Source organism: Peromyscus californicus, unplaced genomic scaffold (assembly GCF_007827085.1).
Source record: "Peromyscus californicus insignis strain IS unplaced genomic scaffold, ASM782708v3 Scaffold_10__1_contigs__length_136768540, whole genome shotgun sequence".
Lineage (NCBI taxonomy): Eukaryota > Metazoa > Chordata > Mammalia > Rodentia > Cricetidae > Peromyscus > Peromyscus californicus.
In genome coordinates, this window is record NW_026294391.1 from 87,337,597 (window position 1) to 87,355,117 (window position 17,521).

General features: G+C 36.8%; 2 protein-coding genes across 2 annotated transcripts in view; one reads left to right on the forward strand and one right to left on the reverse strand.

Moving 5' to 3' along the window:
• The window catches only part of Il1rapl2 (interleukin 1 receptor accessory protein like 2), a 1,222,115-nt gene that overhangs the window by 157,284 nt on the left and 1,047,310 nt on the right, over nt 1-17,521 (forward strand). The window lies entirely within an intron of this gene.
• LOC128113482 (translation machinery-associated protein 7-like) lies at nt 10,103-12,562 on the reverse strand. Its single transcript, XM_052743228.1, has 2 exons — nt 12,334-12,562; nt 10,103-10,159 (listed from the first exon to the last, which is right to left on the reverse strand). Exons 1-2 carry the CDS (start codon nt 12,532-12,534, stop codon nt 10,103-10,105), a joined length of 258 nt encoding a protein of 85 aa, XP_052599188.1. The 5' UTR covers nt 12,535-12,562.

Consider the following 17,521-nt stretch of genomic DNA (forward strand, 5'->3'; position numbering starts at 1 on the left):
CCTTGACTTCAAAATTTGAATATAAGGATATGTTGTTTTGGAAAGGAGACTCTGCTTTTGTTTCCACAGAAAGCCAGAGGCTATGGATTTGTTCCAGATTAAGACACATCAGGTTTGACCAGCCAAGGCCCCCTGAAAGGTCTCTGATGACACCATGGCCCAGATGATCCAACATCCAGAATGGTTTGAAGGCAACTGGCTCAGACAATACACCCTCATGGACTATTCCATAATCCTAAAATTTTCTTTGTTTCCCCATAAGATACAGCGCCCCCCTCCAGCAGGAAGTAGTAAGAGAAGCTACGCCCAAATTCCCAAATTGTATGTAATTTTACTTTGTTAAGGTTAAAATCTTCCTTTTGAAAAAAAAAAAGGGGGGAAGTGCTGTGGAATGTTCTGTATGGCAAATGTGTTGCTAATTAGTTAATAAATAAAACACTGATTGGCCATTGGCTAGGCAGGAAGTGTAGGCGGGACAAGGAGGAGAATAAAGCTGGGAAGTGGAAGGCTGAGTCAGAGAGACGCTGCCAGCCGCCACGATGAGAAACAGAATGTGAAGATACCGGTAAGCCACGAGCCATGTGGCAAGGTATAGATTAATGGAAATGGATTAATTTAAGCTGTAAGAACAGTTAGCAAGAAGCCTGCCACGGCCATACAGTTTGAAACCAATATAAGTCTCTGTGTTTATTTGATCGGGTTTGAGCGGCTTGGGACTGGCGGGTGAGAGAGATTTGTCCTGACTGTGGGCCAGGCAGGAAAACTCTAGCAACAGTAGAGTTCTAGCAAAACAGTGGATTCAGTCTATAGCACTGCAGACAAATAAACAATAAACTTAAAATTACCATATGACCTACCATTTCTACTCTGAGGTATATACTCAAAAGAACAGAAAACAAACGTTAATAAAACTTGTACATGCGGGGCTGGAGAGATGGCTCAGAGGTTAAGAGCACTGACTGCTCTTCCAGAGGTCCTGAGTTCAATTCCCAGCAACCACATGGTGGCTCACAACCATCTGTAACGTGATCTGGTGCCCTCTTCTGGCCAGCAGTCATACATGCTGTATACTAAATAAATAAATCTTTAAAAAAAATAAAAAAAAACTTGTACATGCATGTTCTGAACAGTTATTTCCAATAACTAAAATGTAGAACAGTCACAGAGATGGATAAACAACTTATGGTGTGTTAATCTGTTGGAAAGGTTTTGGTTATCAAAAGAAGAAATAAATTCCTGCTACATGTGATAGTGTGATCACTGAATATATTATGATAAATATTTTGCTAAAAATAAATTTCTTGCCACATCCTGCATGGCTTGGTTCTGGAAACCTGACTGGGGCAATGTGGGAATGAGGAAATGACAGATAATTACACACACACACACACACACACACACACACACACACACACACACACGCACACACGGTGGGGGACTGGGATTGGGTGGGATATACTGTCTCTGGTAGAAGGTACATATTCTGCAACTGGGCAATTTGGTGTATTTATTACTTACAGCACAAGGGGGAGGGGTTAGCTAGTGTCAGTCAGGGAGTCTACGTAAGGGAGCAGTTTCAGGTTCAAAATATCTGGGAGGATGAAACTGTGGTTGATTGTTTCTGGTTTTAGTCAAAAGTGGTTCCTCAACACTCAGACCAGAGGAAGGCTTTGCCATTCCCATTGGTCTGAGGCATTGGGATCCTTGATATAGCTGTGCCCATGTCAATAATACACTTTTATTCAAGACTTCATATATTCCCCACAATTCCTGCTACATATGGTAGCTTGGACCCTGAATGTATTGTGCTAAATGAAAGATGCCAGACAAAACTTCATATAATTTTGTTACATTAATGTGAAACAAATCCAGAACAATTAAACCCATAGTAGAAAAAAATCAAATTAATTATTTTAAAAGGTTAAGAACTGGGGACTGAAAATGTTTAAACTCTGTAAGACTTCATTTTGAACTCGATGGGGGTGATGATCATTCAGCATTGTGGATGTACTAAATACTACTAAATTGTTTATTATGAAATGCTTAGTTTCTCTTTTGTCATAACTTTTTAATTCCCTTCAAACCTCTCTCTTTAATCCCCTATTTCCTCTACTTCTTACCTCATAAAATAGTTTTATGTAATATGAATTTTACTTTCATAAATTATATATTTATGTATACATATAAATTTATTATATGAATATAGACATATATGCAAATCGAGCTATAATCCTATACACATGTTCCTGAAAGCCACTGGTGTTAAGTTAGTTTACACCTATAAAGCCCTCGGTATTGGCAGTTTTGTATGTATATGAAAAGAGTTGGCAAATAGCTATTCAGTTGCATTCAATAAGAGGTTGTCTTAATTAGGGTTTCAATTGCTGTGAAGAGACACCATGACCACAGTAGTTCTTATAAAGGAAAACACTAAATTGGGGTGGCTTACAGTTCAGAAATTCAGTCCATTATCATCATGGTGGGACATGGTGGTCTACAGGCAGACATGATGCTGGAGAGGTGGCTGAGAGTTCTACATCTTGCAGGCAACAGGAAGTGAAGTGTCTCTAGACGAAATTCTAAACGGTCTTATTAAATAAGAAACACAGAGCCAAATACAGAGTTAAAAGCCCAAGAGATCAGAGCAAGAGCCAAGACTACCTTTAGCTTACCACTTGCTGCCATCGCTTCCCGAGAGAGAGAGAGAGAGAGAGAGAGAGAGAGAGAGAGAGAGAGAGAGAGAGAGAGAGAGAGACCTTTTTCCTGTGTGATCTTTTTATTGCCTTTCTGTTCTGCCTTCTCATTGGTTCTAAACCCAACCATATGACTTCCTCGTCACTGCCTGTCTATACAGACCTCCAGGTCTTTATGGTTGGTACTGGGATTGAAGGTTCGTGTCACAGCTTGACTGTGTCCTTGAACACAGAGACTCTGCCTGCCATGTGATCAGATTAAGGCATGTGCCACCACTGCTGGACTTCTGCTACATGGCTTGCTTATTAGCTCTGATCCCTAGGCAACTTTATTTATTAACATACAAATAAAATCACATTTCAGCACAAATAAAATATCACCATAACTGTCTCCCTGGGTATGGCTTGAACATATAAGAGACCTCAAAGCCTGCCTCTACTGTGACACACTTCCTCCAACAAGGCCACTGGTACTCCAGCGAGGCCACACCTCCTAATAGTACCACTTCCTTTGGTGGCCATTTTATTTCAAACCACTACATTCCATTCCTTGGTCCCCAAAGACTTTGTAGCTATGTCATAATGCAAAAATGCATTCAGTCCAACTTCAAAAGTCCTCATAGTCTCTAACAGTTCCAAAAATGTTTAAAAGTCCAAAGTTCAAAGTGTCTTCTGAGCATCACACAATCTCTTAAGTGTAATGCCCTATAAAATCAAAATCAAAAATCAGATCACATACTTCCAACATACTTCCACATAATGGCACAGGATATACATTACTGTTCTAAAACATAGGGATGGGAGCATAATGAGGAAATACTAGACCAAAGCAAGACCAAAAGCAGGCTGGTCAAACTCCAAACTCTGCATCTCCATGTCTGATGTTAAAGTGCTCTTTATATCTATCTCCAATTCCTTTCAACTTTGTTGACTGCAACACACTTCTTTCTCTTGGGCTGGTTTCACTACCTATTAGTAGCTCTCCTAGGCATATATCCCATGGCTCTAGCATCTCCAATATCTTGGAGTCTCCAAGACAATCCAAGCTTCACCTTCACAGCTTCAAACAACGGCCTCTTTAGGCCTCCATTCAGGGACACCCTTGACATGTGCCTGGGCCCAGCAGGTTCCTTAGTTGCAGAGGGTGATTCCATAATGCCTTTCTTCTATTCTTGTCTCCAAAGCCAGAACCTTGTGGCTGAAACTACCAGGTTCTGCTGCTTGCTGGGGCTGGAACATGGACCCCTCATTTAATTACATCTTCACCAGCTTTCTGTTTTCTTTGGTTTCCTTCATTGCCTAAGCTTAGCTGCCCTGGAACTGGATCTGTAAACCAGGCAGACCCCAAACTCAGAAATCTGCCTGCCTCTGCCTTTGGAGTGCTGGGATTAGAGGCATGTACCACTTCCTTTGGGGGCCATTTTTTCAAACCAGCACAGATGGGATGTCCAAAAACACTTTCTGTAATTATGAAATATAGGTCGATTACCAACTATTTGTTTCTTCCACCAATATAACAAGAGGTAAAATAATTACTGAGTGTTTTTATAAGAAAATACTAAAAGAGAAGTAGTAGAAAAATAAGATCAGTTCAAATAATTTATCTGTATATTGAGTGAGGAGATGAGCATTTGTTGGGAGATCAGTGTGAGAGAACTTGGCAGCTCTGAATATCTATTGGGGTTATTTACAGATAGCCCTGTGCTATGACTGACAGCATACCACAAAAGCAGGTTCAAGCTTAAAGAAGTTTGTTGTTAAAGTTACAAACAACCAATTGCTGAAATGCTGCCTTCTAAGACCAGATAGTATTACCACAATTGACAGAAAGGGTCACCCAGAAAGTTTTTATCTGAGTTATTATTAGATGATTGTTCTCAATGGTATTAAAAGCCTGACTTCCCTCCAAGGAACCCTGCCTTTTTTGTTTGTTTATTTTGATGAAATAGGAACCAAGTTATCTGGAGTTTGTGTAATGAATTAATAGAGTTAAGGAGCAAAGGTTTGTCATGGGGAAAAAGATTGGTGATTAATATATTTTCACCTTAAAGACTATAAAAAAAGTAATGGAGAGAAAAAAGCTAATGTGAGGGTAAAATGAAAGCTGAATGGAGGTTTTCTTTAATTAAGTGACAAATTTCTGTGGCCTGGAAGGTCTTTTAGAGTTAGAAATCTACAGGGACAAAGTGGGAAAGTTATTTCCTGATTCTTTGATTTTAATGTTTGGGTGTATATATGTTGGTGGTGGAGATATCTGTTTGTAGGTCCCTTCTAAAGTTTTGGATATCATCAGACCTTAAACAAATATGCAACCAAATAAATTGAGAGAAGAACGTATTATAAATTTAACATATTAGGGGATTTGGAATAGATCAATATTTTTTTTTCTTCTTCAACTCTCATTGAATGTCCAGTTAAAATACCAGCATCTTGTTATATCACTCAGAGGAATAATATCCCACTATCATATAGTTGGTATCAACTTCAAACTGTAAAGTTCATTCCCATTTCAGTTTTGTAGAAACACTTGATCCACAGGCATTTTTATAGATCTCCTTTCACTGCTGTTTGCATTTTCCAATAGGAATAGACAAGGAAAGGAAGATATGAAAGAGGAGGTATTTTGTGTGGTATTTATTTTCAGAAATAATGTTGTGGGGAACATAATTTTAATTTAGAATGATTGAATGACTGTCCATGGTAATTCCATATTAGTGATTCCATTACCCAGCACTGTTGACACTTCTTTACTTGCTCCTTATGGGCAACCAGGGAACTGTAAAGCAATCTTAGCAATTGGCGATCTGCTTACTTATCAAGCACACACTAAGGATATGGGCTAAAAGAACATTACTTGAAATGGTTTAAAGTATAATCCTTTCCACCTTACCCCCTTAGTAGTGGAAATGGATCATTCCTGAAATTTGGGGAACTCTTATTTACATATTTAAGAGCATTGAACCATTGCAAGTTAAGGTTTGATATAATTCAGATTAAAAAGAAAGTTCTGCTCTTTAGTATACTATCTTATGTGCAGCACATTATTTCAGTGGAGCTGTGTGTTAGTTAAGCTAGGCTATGCTCATTCAGATTTCAGATGAATCCTAGAAATGTATCCAATATATAGTAAACAGATTTGCCTGACAGAATGTTGACTCATTTCATAGTTTGAAAAAAAAGGGTTTATACAAAAGAGGAAGGTTGAACTGTTTATGCATTTTTAAAACTGAATTGAACTAAGTAAGCTGGAGGTTAGGAGGGTAGTATGCTTATTCATATAATCAGTGAACACAGACTGAGTAGCCTTGATTCTTTGAAAAATTATGTACTACCAAGAATCACCAAATACATTTTGTGAAAGACCAGATAGTAAATGTCTGTTTGGGGGCCACATAGACTCTGTTACAACTAATTCATTCTGTTGTTACTATGTGAGAGCAACCATTGATAGTATGTGGGTGAATGACCACTGGTATGTCCATAAAACTGTATTTACAAATGTCAATCAGTGAGTTATTGTTCCCTCCTACTTAAAAGAATATGACTCCTTTGTAAATAAGGAAGGTCAAAGACAACTTTGTTTTTAATGAAAAGTTAAGCTGGGTCAAAGACATGTGACTGTCCAAGATAGTTCACCAGAAACAAAGTTAAGGCATTAAATTACCACTTCATCTAATTATTATGTGTAATTTTTATGTTTTGTTTTCATATATAGCCAAGGATGTCTTTGAACTCCCGATTCTCCTCTCTTAGCTTCCTCAGTTCTAGGATTATAGACATGTACCACTACTCACAACTTCTCATATTTTATGTAACCATTAAGAATAGATATTTAATAAAAAATGACTCTGAAATGTCCATGTGTTTTAATTATTTATTTTTTCTTGTGGTGCTGAACTTGGAATGTGAGAACTTGTGCTAACTTAGAGTCCTGGCTTGATACAAACTACAGTCATCAGAGAGGAGGAAGCCTCAATTGAGAAAATGTATCCATAAGGTCAAGCTGTAGATGAATTTTTAAATGGTCTTATTAAATAAAAAAAAAAAACAGAGCCAGATACAGGGGTGAAAACCTGAGCAAGATCAGAGGAATAGGAACAGCCACAGCTAACCTTACCTCACCAACTCTGCAGCTTACAAAAGCGTGATATTTCCTGTCTACCCACGCCTATATGCCTTGCTGTTCTGCCATCTGATTTGCTCTCTCTGTCCAGCTACCTCACTTCCTCTTCCTGCCCAGCTCTGTCACTTCCTGTCTGTCTGTACAGACCTCCATGGTTAACTAGTGTTGGAATTTAAGGTGTGTGCCACCATGCCTGGCTCTGTTCTCAGTGTGGCCTTGAACTCACATAGATCAGATAGATCCCTGCCTCCCAAGTGATATGATTAAAGGTGTGGGCTAAAATTTCATGACTTTTGTGTTTACTTATAATGGCAGGCTTTTTCCTCTGATCTCCAGGCAAGCTTTGTTTATTAAAGCACAAATAAAATATCACCACAAGTTGTAGGGCATTTTCTTAATTAGTGATTGATAGGGAAGGGGACAGTGGTGAGGTGAGGTTAGCTGTGGCTGTTCCTATTTGTCTGATCTCTCTCTTGCTTTAGCCCCCCAGGTTTTTTATTTAATAAGACTGTATAGCAATTTGTCTACAGGACAGCCCTGGGCAGGTGGTTCTGTGTTCTGTCAGAAAGCAGGATGAGCCAGACATGAGGAGCAAGCCACTAAGCAGCACCCCTCCATGGCTTCTGCATCAGGTCCTGCCTCCAGGTTCCTGCCCTGTGTTCCTGTTCTGACTTCCCTCTGTGATGAACAGTGATATGGAAGTGTGAGCCAAATAAACCTTTTCCTCTCCAGCTTGCTTTTTTGGTCATGATGTTCCCTCTGAGCAATAGTAATCCTAACTAGGATAGTAGGTAAGTGCTTGATCACTGTGCTATGCTCCCAGTCTGAATACTGTTTAACAATTTTTTAAAGGTGATTTATGTTTTCTATCAAGTTATACATGAACTTGTCAACATGCTTTTGACTAAAGATTTAGACTAGGTTACATATTATAAATGTGTTGGCTCATGTAATAAAAAGTTAAATAGCCTTCATGCATTTTTCACCTGTGCCAAGTTATGTTTTTCTTTGATTTTATTATCTATGCCTCTTGCTAACATTAGCTTTTTTCTCTGACTAGTCATTCTTATAGTCACATAGTAGTTGCCAGCTATGAATTGAGGTTATTTGATTTCATACTCATCAGAGAGATAATGGTTCCCTTTTAGTACTGTTTTCTGTTTCATCTACCATTAAATCAATTAGTGTGGAGAAATAATGTAATTTTTCTAAGTGGCCTACACCAATCAGTGTGAATTGGTGAAGTTAAGAATGTTGTCAGATCCATCTATCAAACTGAAAGAATGAATGTCATTTTTGCTATTTAACACATGTAACTGCATGAGTGCACTCTATGGGGCACACATAAGAATGGATGTTAACATAATTTTATTTTCTTTTACACTGAACACTTTGTGCTTGTCACCATTATATTACAACTTGCAACATGTATGCACCACATGTGCGAGTTCACACACACACACACACACACACACACACACACACACACACACACACACATGAGGGTGCCTTAGGAGGCTTTCAGTATTAGCAAAAACTCCAATCCAGGAATTTTCAAATATGGGTTCCATGTTACAGATATTTTTCTGAAATACATTTAGACACTGCATGGAGTTTCTGAGTTGACTCAGAGACCAGGTTTCTTGCTGGAGGGGATAATAGTCAAAAGGTAATTGATTGCTTCAATGTGATTTTTGCAGATAGCCAAACTGAGCATAAATAATGTGTACAAGAGCCATGGAGAAGATGCTTCTTGTCAGGGAATAAGCATAGAAGGTTAACTGGCAGGATATCCCAAAAGATAAATATTTGAACATTCTTTTAATTAAAATGAATACTTAAAAATATTTTGATATTTATAAGTGTTTTGCCTGTTTGTAGGTGTAACACATGTGTACAGTGCCTGTGGAGTCCAGAAAAGTGTGTTAGATCTCATGTAACTGGGATTACAGATGATTGTGAGCTGCCATGTGGGTGCTGAGATATAAACCCAGGTCCTGCTAACTTCTAAGCCGTCTCTCCAGACCCTTGAACAATTTCTTACATTTATTTTATTTCCATATCCAATAATACTGTACTTTTTTAGTTTCCACATCTCAAAAATATACCAGAAATGAAGAATGTCCAGAAAAAAATTATCTGAGACACAACTGTCACAAAATGCAGAATTAGAAACAAATCCACATTTCTAGGTTTTATTAATAGTGATATAAAGGCATCCAAAAGTTTCAGATATAATTCACTGAGATCTAAGTTGGACTAAAATCTTGGGACTTTGCACTCTAGATAAAGACTGAATGGAATAGCATTAAATCCTATAAAAGAATAAAACAGAATATATAGGTCTCATTTTTACCTTTAAGAAATGGCTACTAGTTGAGTGTATGCTTTCAAAAACCAAATTTATATTACCTACCTTAAGACCTACCTCATGTAGGTCTTTACTTTGGATATTTAAATGTGCATTAATCAATGCTACAGGTCTGAGTCTTTATGTGAAGCATGCAGTAAAAGAGAGTATGGAATATAATTATAAATTGTAGAGGAAGAAAATTAAATATAATTAACTTCCAGAAGTATAGATGATAAGAAAAATATTGTCAGTTTTTAAATTTTTGTACATGGATATAAGCATACATATGAAATTTTTACGTAGTTACTCTTAGAAATGCTGATAGAATGCAATAACTCATAATGAAGAAAAATGCAACAACTCACAATGAAGGAAGAGCCTCCAATTTTCTAATGAGAATGACACACAGAGGAGACTACTGCCGCCAGGGGTGGGTATAGTATTGTTAGAGTGTGCAAATTAAGAATTTTAGTTTTAATGACTTTGTAGCAATTATGAAGTTTCAGGTCTTTGTGAAGTATAGTTTGAAATTATAGATCTCTAATGAAAGATGAAACTTTGGATTTATAGCCTTTATTTGAAAGGATAAATAAAGGAAAATAAAGCCGGGCGGTGGTGATGCACTCCTTTAATCCCAGCACTCGGGAGGCAGAGCCAGGTGGATCTCTGTGAGTTTGAGGTCAGCCTGGTCTCCAAAGTGTGTTCCAGGAAAGGTGCAAAGCAATACAGAGAAACCCTGTCTTGAAAAACCAAAAAAAAAAAAAAAAAAAAAAAGAAGGAAAATAAATCTTTCCCATTGGCAGGAAACTTGGCTTTTCACTTGAGATGTGTAAAGGAACCCCCTCTCCAAATTCCAATCCATAGGCTTATAATTAATTTCTGTTTGGAGGTTAATTTTGTATTGACCTTAAAAATAGGTAGATCCATAAACATTCATTCTGAACTGGTATCCCCTTTGGGATTCTTGGCAAAAGCAAAGTCAAAACACCTCTGAAAAAAAACATACAATACAGGTACAAGTTATCAATACAGGAAAAAGTCCTTTCTAAGACAATTTCACAGTGGAATGTTACTATAAACACATGATGAAATAGTCTTCTATGATAAAATAAGAAGAAAAAACACACAACAGAATTATATCCTCAAGAGCTAGAAAAGTAGGTTAGGGATAGAGAATTTAAAATAAACATTTGTAATAGTGATTTAAAAATTGAAAACCCCCAAATAATCAAATGAAGGACACAGAAAAAAGACTGGTTGATTTCTTAAGGACAAAAGTAAGACCATTTATAAATGAAACTTATCATTTAATGTTAACTATTGGATAATACAGGGGTAGAAAAGAATGGGTAAATGGTGTATGGACTATACAACCACCCAATGTACCACAGATAGAGGGATTAAGGAAGAAAAGAATGAGAAAGTTCGGCACCCGTCTAAGAGGGTTGAGAAAGGAGTAACTAGAGGGCACAGAGGGAAACAGTATGGAAAAAGTGGTGCCCTGTATTTTCCAATCTAATATAAGATGCAAATTGAAGGAGTTCAGTGAGCATCCAGCTCAGTAAGTAAACAAGAAATCCGCCTGTAAACATCTCCAAATGAAACTGGAAGAGCCCAATATAAAACCTTAAAATTCACCAAGAAGACAATAACTATCACAAAAAGGAGCCTGTTAGGGATGTTGAAGAGGTTGTGGAAGAGTGGGAGGTGAATAGTAAAGGGTAATAGAGGGGGTGAAGATGAGCAAAGCACATTATAGGAAAATGTACAAATATTGTAAAAACACCATTTATTTGTAAAACTTAAAAAACAATGGAAAAGTAGATCAGCTATACAGAATAACAAAGAGACCAACTAGATTTTATAGAAAAGAAACGTGAGGACAAAAGGTAAAGGAAAAACATTTTCAAGGGTCCAAGGCAGGAAAATGAAGAGTGTGAGCACAATAAACATAAATTTAAATGGATACTGAATATATACTTGTCTAAAACACTGCTAAATACAGGCGCTATGAAAAGGAAACTTTAGAAAAAAATGTGATGCTTGAAACAATAAAGAATAGTGAAATTGCAGAGATATGAAACAAGTACTGACGAGCAATAACCAATTTAATTTCACATTATAAATAGATTATAAATAAACATTTCCATTCTTACATTGCAGTAGTAAGAGTCTTACAAATATGATGTTTTGGGGGGAATAAGTAGGTTTCTTGCTTAGTTAGAATAAAATGATGTCATCTTTGATCGGGTGGGCCTCTAATCCACATCTGTGCTCTGGCCGCAGCTCTTTGGCCTCCTTATTTTACCCACTCCCTTTCAAGTCTTCAGAGTTAAGTTTCTCATTATGAAATCAGAACTAACATTAGTAAATAAAATAATGTATCCCAGTGCTTCTGAGTACACATGCATTGTCAGTGGAAGTCCAGGTCCTCTGGGAGAACAGTTTGGCTCTCTCTTATAAAAATGAACATACTACCCTCACACAAATGACACATTGTACATCTGAGTATTTATTCAAGAGAAATGGAAACATGTTGAACACAAACCTGTATTCAAATGTGCTTAGCAGGATATTTCTTTTTTTTCAAGAATGATAGCTTTTTTGAGTTGGTTTAATTAATTCAAAGTGATACAGAATTTGGAGTACAACAAAGATGAAACAGCTCTGGTAGGATTTCGGACTGGGTTTACTTTAAATTCACAGCTGAGGTAGGAATTGCTGAACACTAGAGACAATGAGCCATTGTATTATTTATTATTATAATTTTTTTATAAAAGTTTATTACAGTGTACAACAGGCTCCAAGATAACACTTCATTCTGACTATAGGTGGCAAAGATGTTATAGTAGGGAATCCAGATGTTTAACAGACTCCAGGATAACACTTCATTCTAACTGTAGGTGGCAAAGATGTTATGGCAGGGAATCCAGATGTTTAAATAGGAATGGAAGAGGGTCATCATCATCTCAAATATGAGGAACAGCTTACTTTTTGCCAGATTTCTTTTTTTTTTTTTTTTTTTTTGGTTTTTCGAGACAGGGTTTCTCTGTGTAGCTTTGCGCCTTTCCTGGTACTCGCTTTGGAGACCAGGCTGGCCTCGAACTCAGAGATCCACCTGGCTCTGCCTCCCGAGTGCTGGGATTAAAGGCGTGCGCCACCACCGCCCGGCCAGATTTCTTAATTCCACATGTGGCCAGGGGTCCCTTGCCCTCGGCCTTGGCTTTTAGCCCCCCCCCCCCCCCGAGTTCCTTCTGCTCCCCTCTTTCTTTCTGCTTGAAAGCCTTATCTTCCTCGTCCATCTCCTTGGTCTGCTTCTTGGGCTGTTTCAGGGGCTTCTTTATGCCACCTTCGCGGCCCGACATGGTGCCTACAGACAGCCCCTTCACCAGACCCTGATCCTCAGCAGGATATTTCTTATGACCTTACATTAAAGCAATAATTTCTGTCATCAGATGCCAGGGTAGAATATATTATAGTATGTCCACATGAAGGGATACCACTCATCATCAAGGGTAAAATGATTTTTTGACATACAGGAGTTCAGAGGAATTACAAGGGTAGTATGCTGAATAAAAAACATGGTTAAGGCCGGGCGGTGGTGGCACACGCCTTTAATCCCAGCACTCGGGAGGCAGAGCCAGGCGGATCTCTGTGAGTTCGAGGCCAGCCTGGGCTACCAAGTGAGTCCCAGGAGAGGCGCAAAGCTACACAGAGAAACCCTGTCTCGAAAAACCAAAAAAAAAAAAAAAATGGTTAAATGATTGCATGTGTTCTGATTTCATTTATATGAAAATCTTTGTGTGATGGCTATTCTTGGTTGTCAACTTGACTACATCTGAAATTAACTAAAAGCCCAAAATGGAGGGCACACCTATGAGTGATTTTGCTTAATTTGCAGTGAGAAGATATACTTCTAATCTGGATCTTTGAGGTAGAAAAAAACCCTCTTATCTGGACCATACCCTCTGTGGTAAGCCTATATAAGCACAGGAAAGAAGGACACTTTTCCTCTTTGTCTGCTTGCTCTTGCCTCATTAGCAAATCCATTCCTTCACTGGCAATAAAGTCTACTTCTTCAGGACTCCAGCATATACTGAAGACCAGCTGAGAAATCCAGCCCTGCGGACTGAACAACTACTGATTCTTGGACCTTCTGTTGGTAGACCACAATTGTTGGAATAGTTGGCTAACAGCCTGTAATTCATTCTAATAACCCATATATATATATATATATATATATATATATATATATATATATATATATATATATATATGTATATGTATATATATATGTGTGTGTGTGTGTGTGTGTGTGTGAATGTGTGTGTGTGTGTGTGTGTGTGTGTGTGTGTGAGAGAGAGAGAGAGAGAGAGAGAGAGAGAGAGAGAGAGAGAGAGAGAGAGAGAGAGAGAGAGAGAGAGAGAGAGAGAGATTTATTATGTAAGTTCTGTTACTCTGGAGAACCCTAACTAGTACATTATGCTAGAACTACAGAAAGGATTTCTCCAAGATTAGGAGTAGATGCAAAATATGACTGTGAAGGGACAGCATGAGGTACTCCTTAAGTGTGATGGAATTGTTCTGTATACTGATTGTGGACTCTGTTTATGTTAACCTGTACATATATTCAAATTCATAAAACTATATAGCAAAAAGTCAGTTTTACTGTTAAGTTAATTTAGTAACTATATGCACACTGCCCTTGAGAATGAACATAAACCCAGCTTGTTTATTTCTTTGACCTAATATAATTACTAATATGGTAACCCTTGAAATGTTTAGCAGGTAAACTAAATTATTTTATTTTTACTTTAAGATATAAAAAGAAAAAGCAAAGAAGATGCTGCTTTTGTTTGTCAATCATGAACCATCCATGAATAGTAGGACTTAAACTAAGGTAGTTTCTCTGAGAGGAAAGGGATGATGGCTTTAGCTGAAGTAGATGTGAAAATTACAATAAGATTAAAAAAAATTAAAGGTCAGGAGAGAAATATCAGTGGTTAAGAGTACTTGCTGCTCTTTCAGAAGACCGAAGTTTGTTCCTAGTACCCAATTCTACTGACTCACAACTATCAGTAACTCTAATTTTGGGGGATCCAACACCTTCTTCTGGTTTCTGTGGGTACCTGTATACATGTAGAATATATGTTGGGGAATATTATTTTAAAGTGTGTTGCTTTTGTTTATGTTGCATTTGTTTAACTCTGTGAAGCTGTGTTACTGTGTCTGTCTAAAACACCTGATTATCTAATAAAGAGCTGAATGGCCAATAGCAAGGCAGGAGAAAGGATAGGTGGGACTGGCAGGCAAAGAGAATATATAGAAGGAGAAATCTGAGAGGAAAAGAAGAAAGAGCATGAAAAGAAGAGCTAGAAAAGAAGGGTCCAGCCACCCAGCTACAAAGCAAGCCACAGAGTAAGAAACAAAGAAAGGCGTACAGGAATAGAGGAAGATAAAAGCCCAGAGGCAAAGATAGATGGGATAAGTTAAGCAAAGCTGATTAGAAACAACCCAAACTAAGTTCAGGCATTTATAATTAAGTATAAGCTTCCATTTGTGATTTATTTGGGAGCTGGGTGTTGGACCCCCAAAAGAGTAAAGAAAACAACCAACAACCTACATATACATACATAAAATGTTTTTTTTTCTCATACATACATGCACATACATAAAATAAATATTTTTAGATCCAAAAAGTAAATAAAAGAAATAAAATGAAGTTATTTTTTTATAAGCAATATATGTTTGTGTTAGAATTTGATCAGTCCTTGAGGCAAACAGGTGATAGGATATGATGATAGTCCTATTGGATTGTTGAAAAATAAAACGGAACAAATGAGAAAGATCATACACCATGATCAAGTAGACTTCATCCCAGATAGGCAGGGGTGGTTCAACATCCACAAATTGATAGTTAATCCATCCCTAATCCAGAAGCTATCTTCAATTGATAGCCACTTGTAAATAAAAATTCAGTTTTCTCTAAGGGAGTCCTACTGGGAAATCAAACTACTCTTAGGGTTAGGCTGAATGCCTAGCAGTAGAGGGCCAACAGAAAGTCAACTCATAGGAATCATGGAAAGTTCCTTGTCTCATAATGTTATATCAGGACTTTTTAAAAATTTTATCTTATTTTTTAATTTTATATATACACACACACACACACACACACACACACACACACACACACACACACATATATATATATATATATATATATATATATATATATATACACACATATATGTAGTTTTCCCTTCCAGGTCTTTTGCATATATATTGTGGCTTCCAGTTTAGTGTTTTTATGAGATTCCTGAGCATGCAAATGCATGGGTCTCTGTCTCTATGTCTGTTTCACATGTCTTTTTTTGTGCTCTTTTCCTTTTGTTTATTTTGTCCTATTTCAATGTATTAGTTTTTGGTTTTATTTATTTTATTATTATCCTTTAGAAGTCTGTTTTTTTTTCCTAACGAGAGACAGAAAGGGTGGTGGGTAGAAACTGAGGAGTAGAGGGAGAGGAAACCATAATCAGCATATATTATATGAGAGACAAAGAGCTACTTTCAGTAAAATGGGAAAAGTCAAGAAAAACAAAACAGTATGAACTGAGACCCCTAGGCTCTGACTGAAGCCAGCCTATTCTCTAGTACTTACATGAATGACTTTAACTAAGGAAGTCTCTGCTTGCCAATTATATGAATAATAGCCCTTCTTAGGAAGGGAACCACTATTACCCTAATGCAGAGAAAGAAATTACAGACACAGTAGCCGCACACAGACTAGAATATATTATTGTCGCCCACTTCTTTAATGGGGAAAAAAGAGCATGTCATTAGTGTCAAGTACATCCTAGGGTAAGTTCTCTTTAGAAAAATGACTCAGTACAATAATGTGATATGGTGGTTATCTTTGCAAGAAGATAGAATTTGGCTAAATATCATCCCTATGTGAAAACTTCAGAGACATAGTTTATTCCACAACTCATATGCAGAATTCCTTGAAGAAACCCCCCTCCCAACATGCACACACACTAAGATTTGATGTGAAAAATCACACTGTACTCATAAGTATTAGAAAGAATCCAGCATTGTTCCTTAGTATACCACCTCTGAAAAATAGAGACTTCATTCTTATTTTGACTATTACAATGTTCTCTCATTTTTGATTTCTTTTATTTGGTCTTTTTCTCAAAGCACCTTTATTAAGATATAATTCACACATCATAGAATTCACCCACATAAAGTATGTAGTTCAGTGGTTTCTAGTTTATTCACAAATATGTACAACCATCGTTATAGATAATTAAAAATTTTAGAAAATTTTAATTTCCCCACAAAGAAGCTATATACCCTACTTCTATTGCTCCCTATCATTTCATCCTTTATACTCAACTCCAAGCAACCATAAATCTACTCTTAGTCTCTATAAATGCCTATTGTATTTTTATATGAGTGAGGTCATATAATATGGAATTCTTAGTGAATGGCTTCTTTCATTTAGCAAATTTTAAAAATTTTATCTGCATTGTAATACACATTCTTTCCCTGACTGAAGAATATTTCATTATATGGATATATTAAATGTTGTTTATCCAGTCATTTCCTGTTGGACATATGGGCATTGTGAAAAAAGTTATTATAAACTTTCATATACAGAAAGCTCTATGAGTCTTTTTTATTTATTTTGTGTTTATAACTTGGATTGGAATTGCTGGGTCATATGGTTCTGTTTTCTAAAGCATCTTCATTGTTTATATTTCCATCAGCAATCATCCCATCCCTCTGCATCTGCCCCAACACTTGTTATTTAGTCATCCTGTTAGCACTTTTGCTTGTTTTCATCCTATTAGGTATACAGTAGTATTTCCACTGTATTTATATTTTCCTGATGATTAAGGATGCTGGATATCTGTCTTTTCATGCTTCTTAGACATGCATATATAGGTTTTGCATATACATTTCTTCTGAGTCTTTGCCTATTTTAACTAGAATTTTGTCTTTTTATATATTTTTTAATGACAGCCATTTATCAAACATGATTTATAATTCATATTCTTTGGGATGTCTTCTCACTGAATTGATGATTACCTTTTAAGTACATTTAGATTTTTCAAATGGATACATTTTTTTTCCTGATTTTGGAGAAGCATTGGTGCTATATCTAAGAACTTGCTAAATATGAGGCCAAGAAGATTTTTTTCATTGTATAATATTCTAAACATTGTATAAACACCTCATGCTTACTTTAAAGATGTTGACCAATTTGACTTACTTTTTTTTTTCTCTGCAGCATGATACAAGCATATAAACTCATGGCTTTCAAAATTACATTTGTATATTTGTGTGTGT

Coding starts and splice junctions, on each gene's coding strand:
- LOC128113482 (XM_052743228.1), bottom strand. CDS start 12,534: ATGTCGGGCCGCGAAGGTGGCATAAAGAAGCCCCTGAAACAGCCCAAG. Junction 10,160..12,333: donor TTAAGAAATCTGGCCGGGCG/GTGGTGGCGCAC, acceptor GTTTTTTTTCAG/AGGTGTTTTGACTTTGCTTT.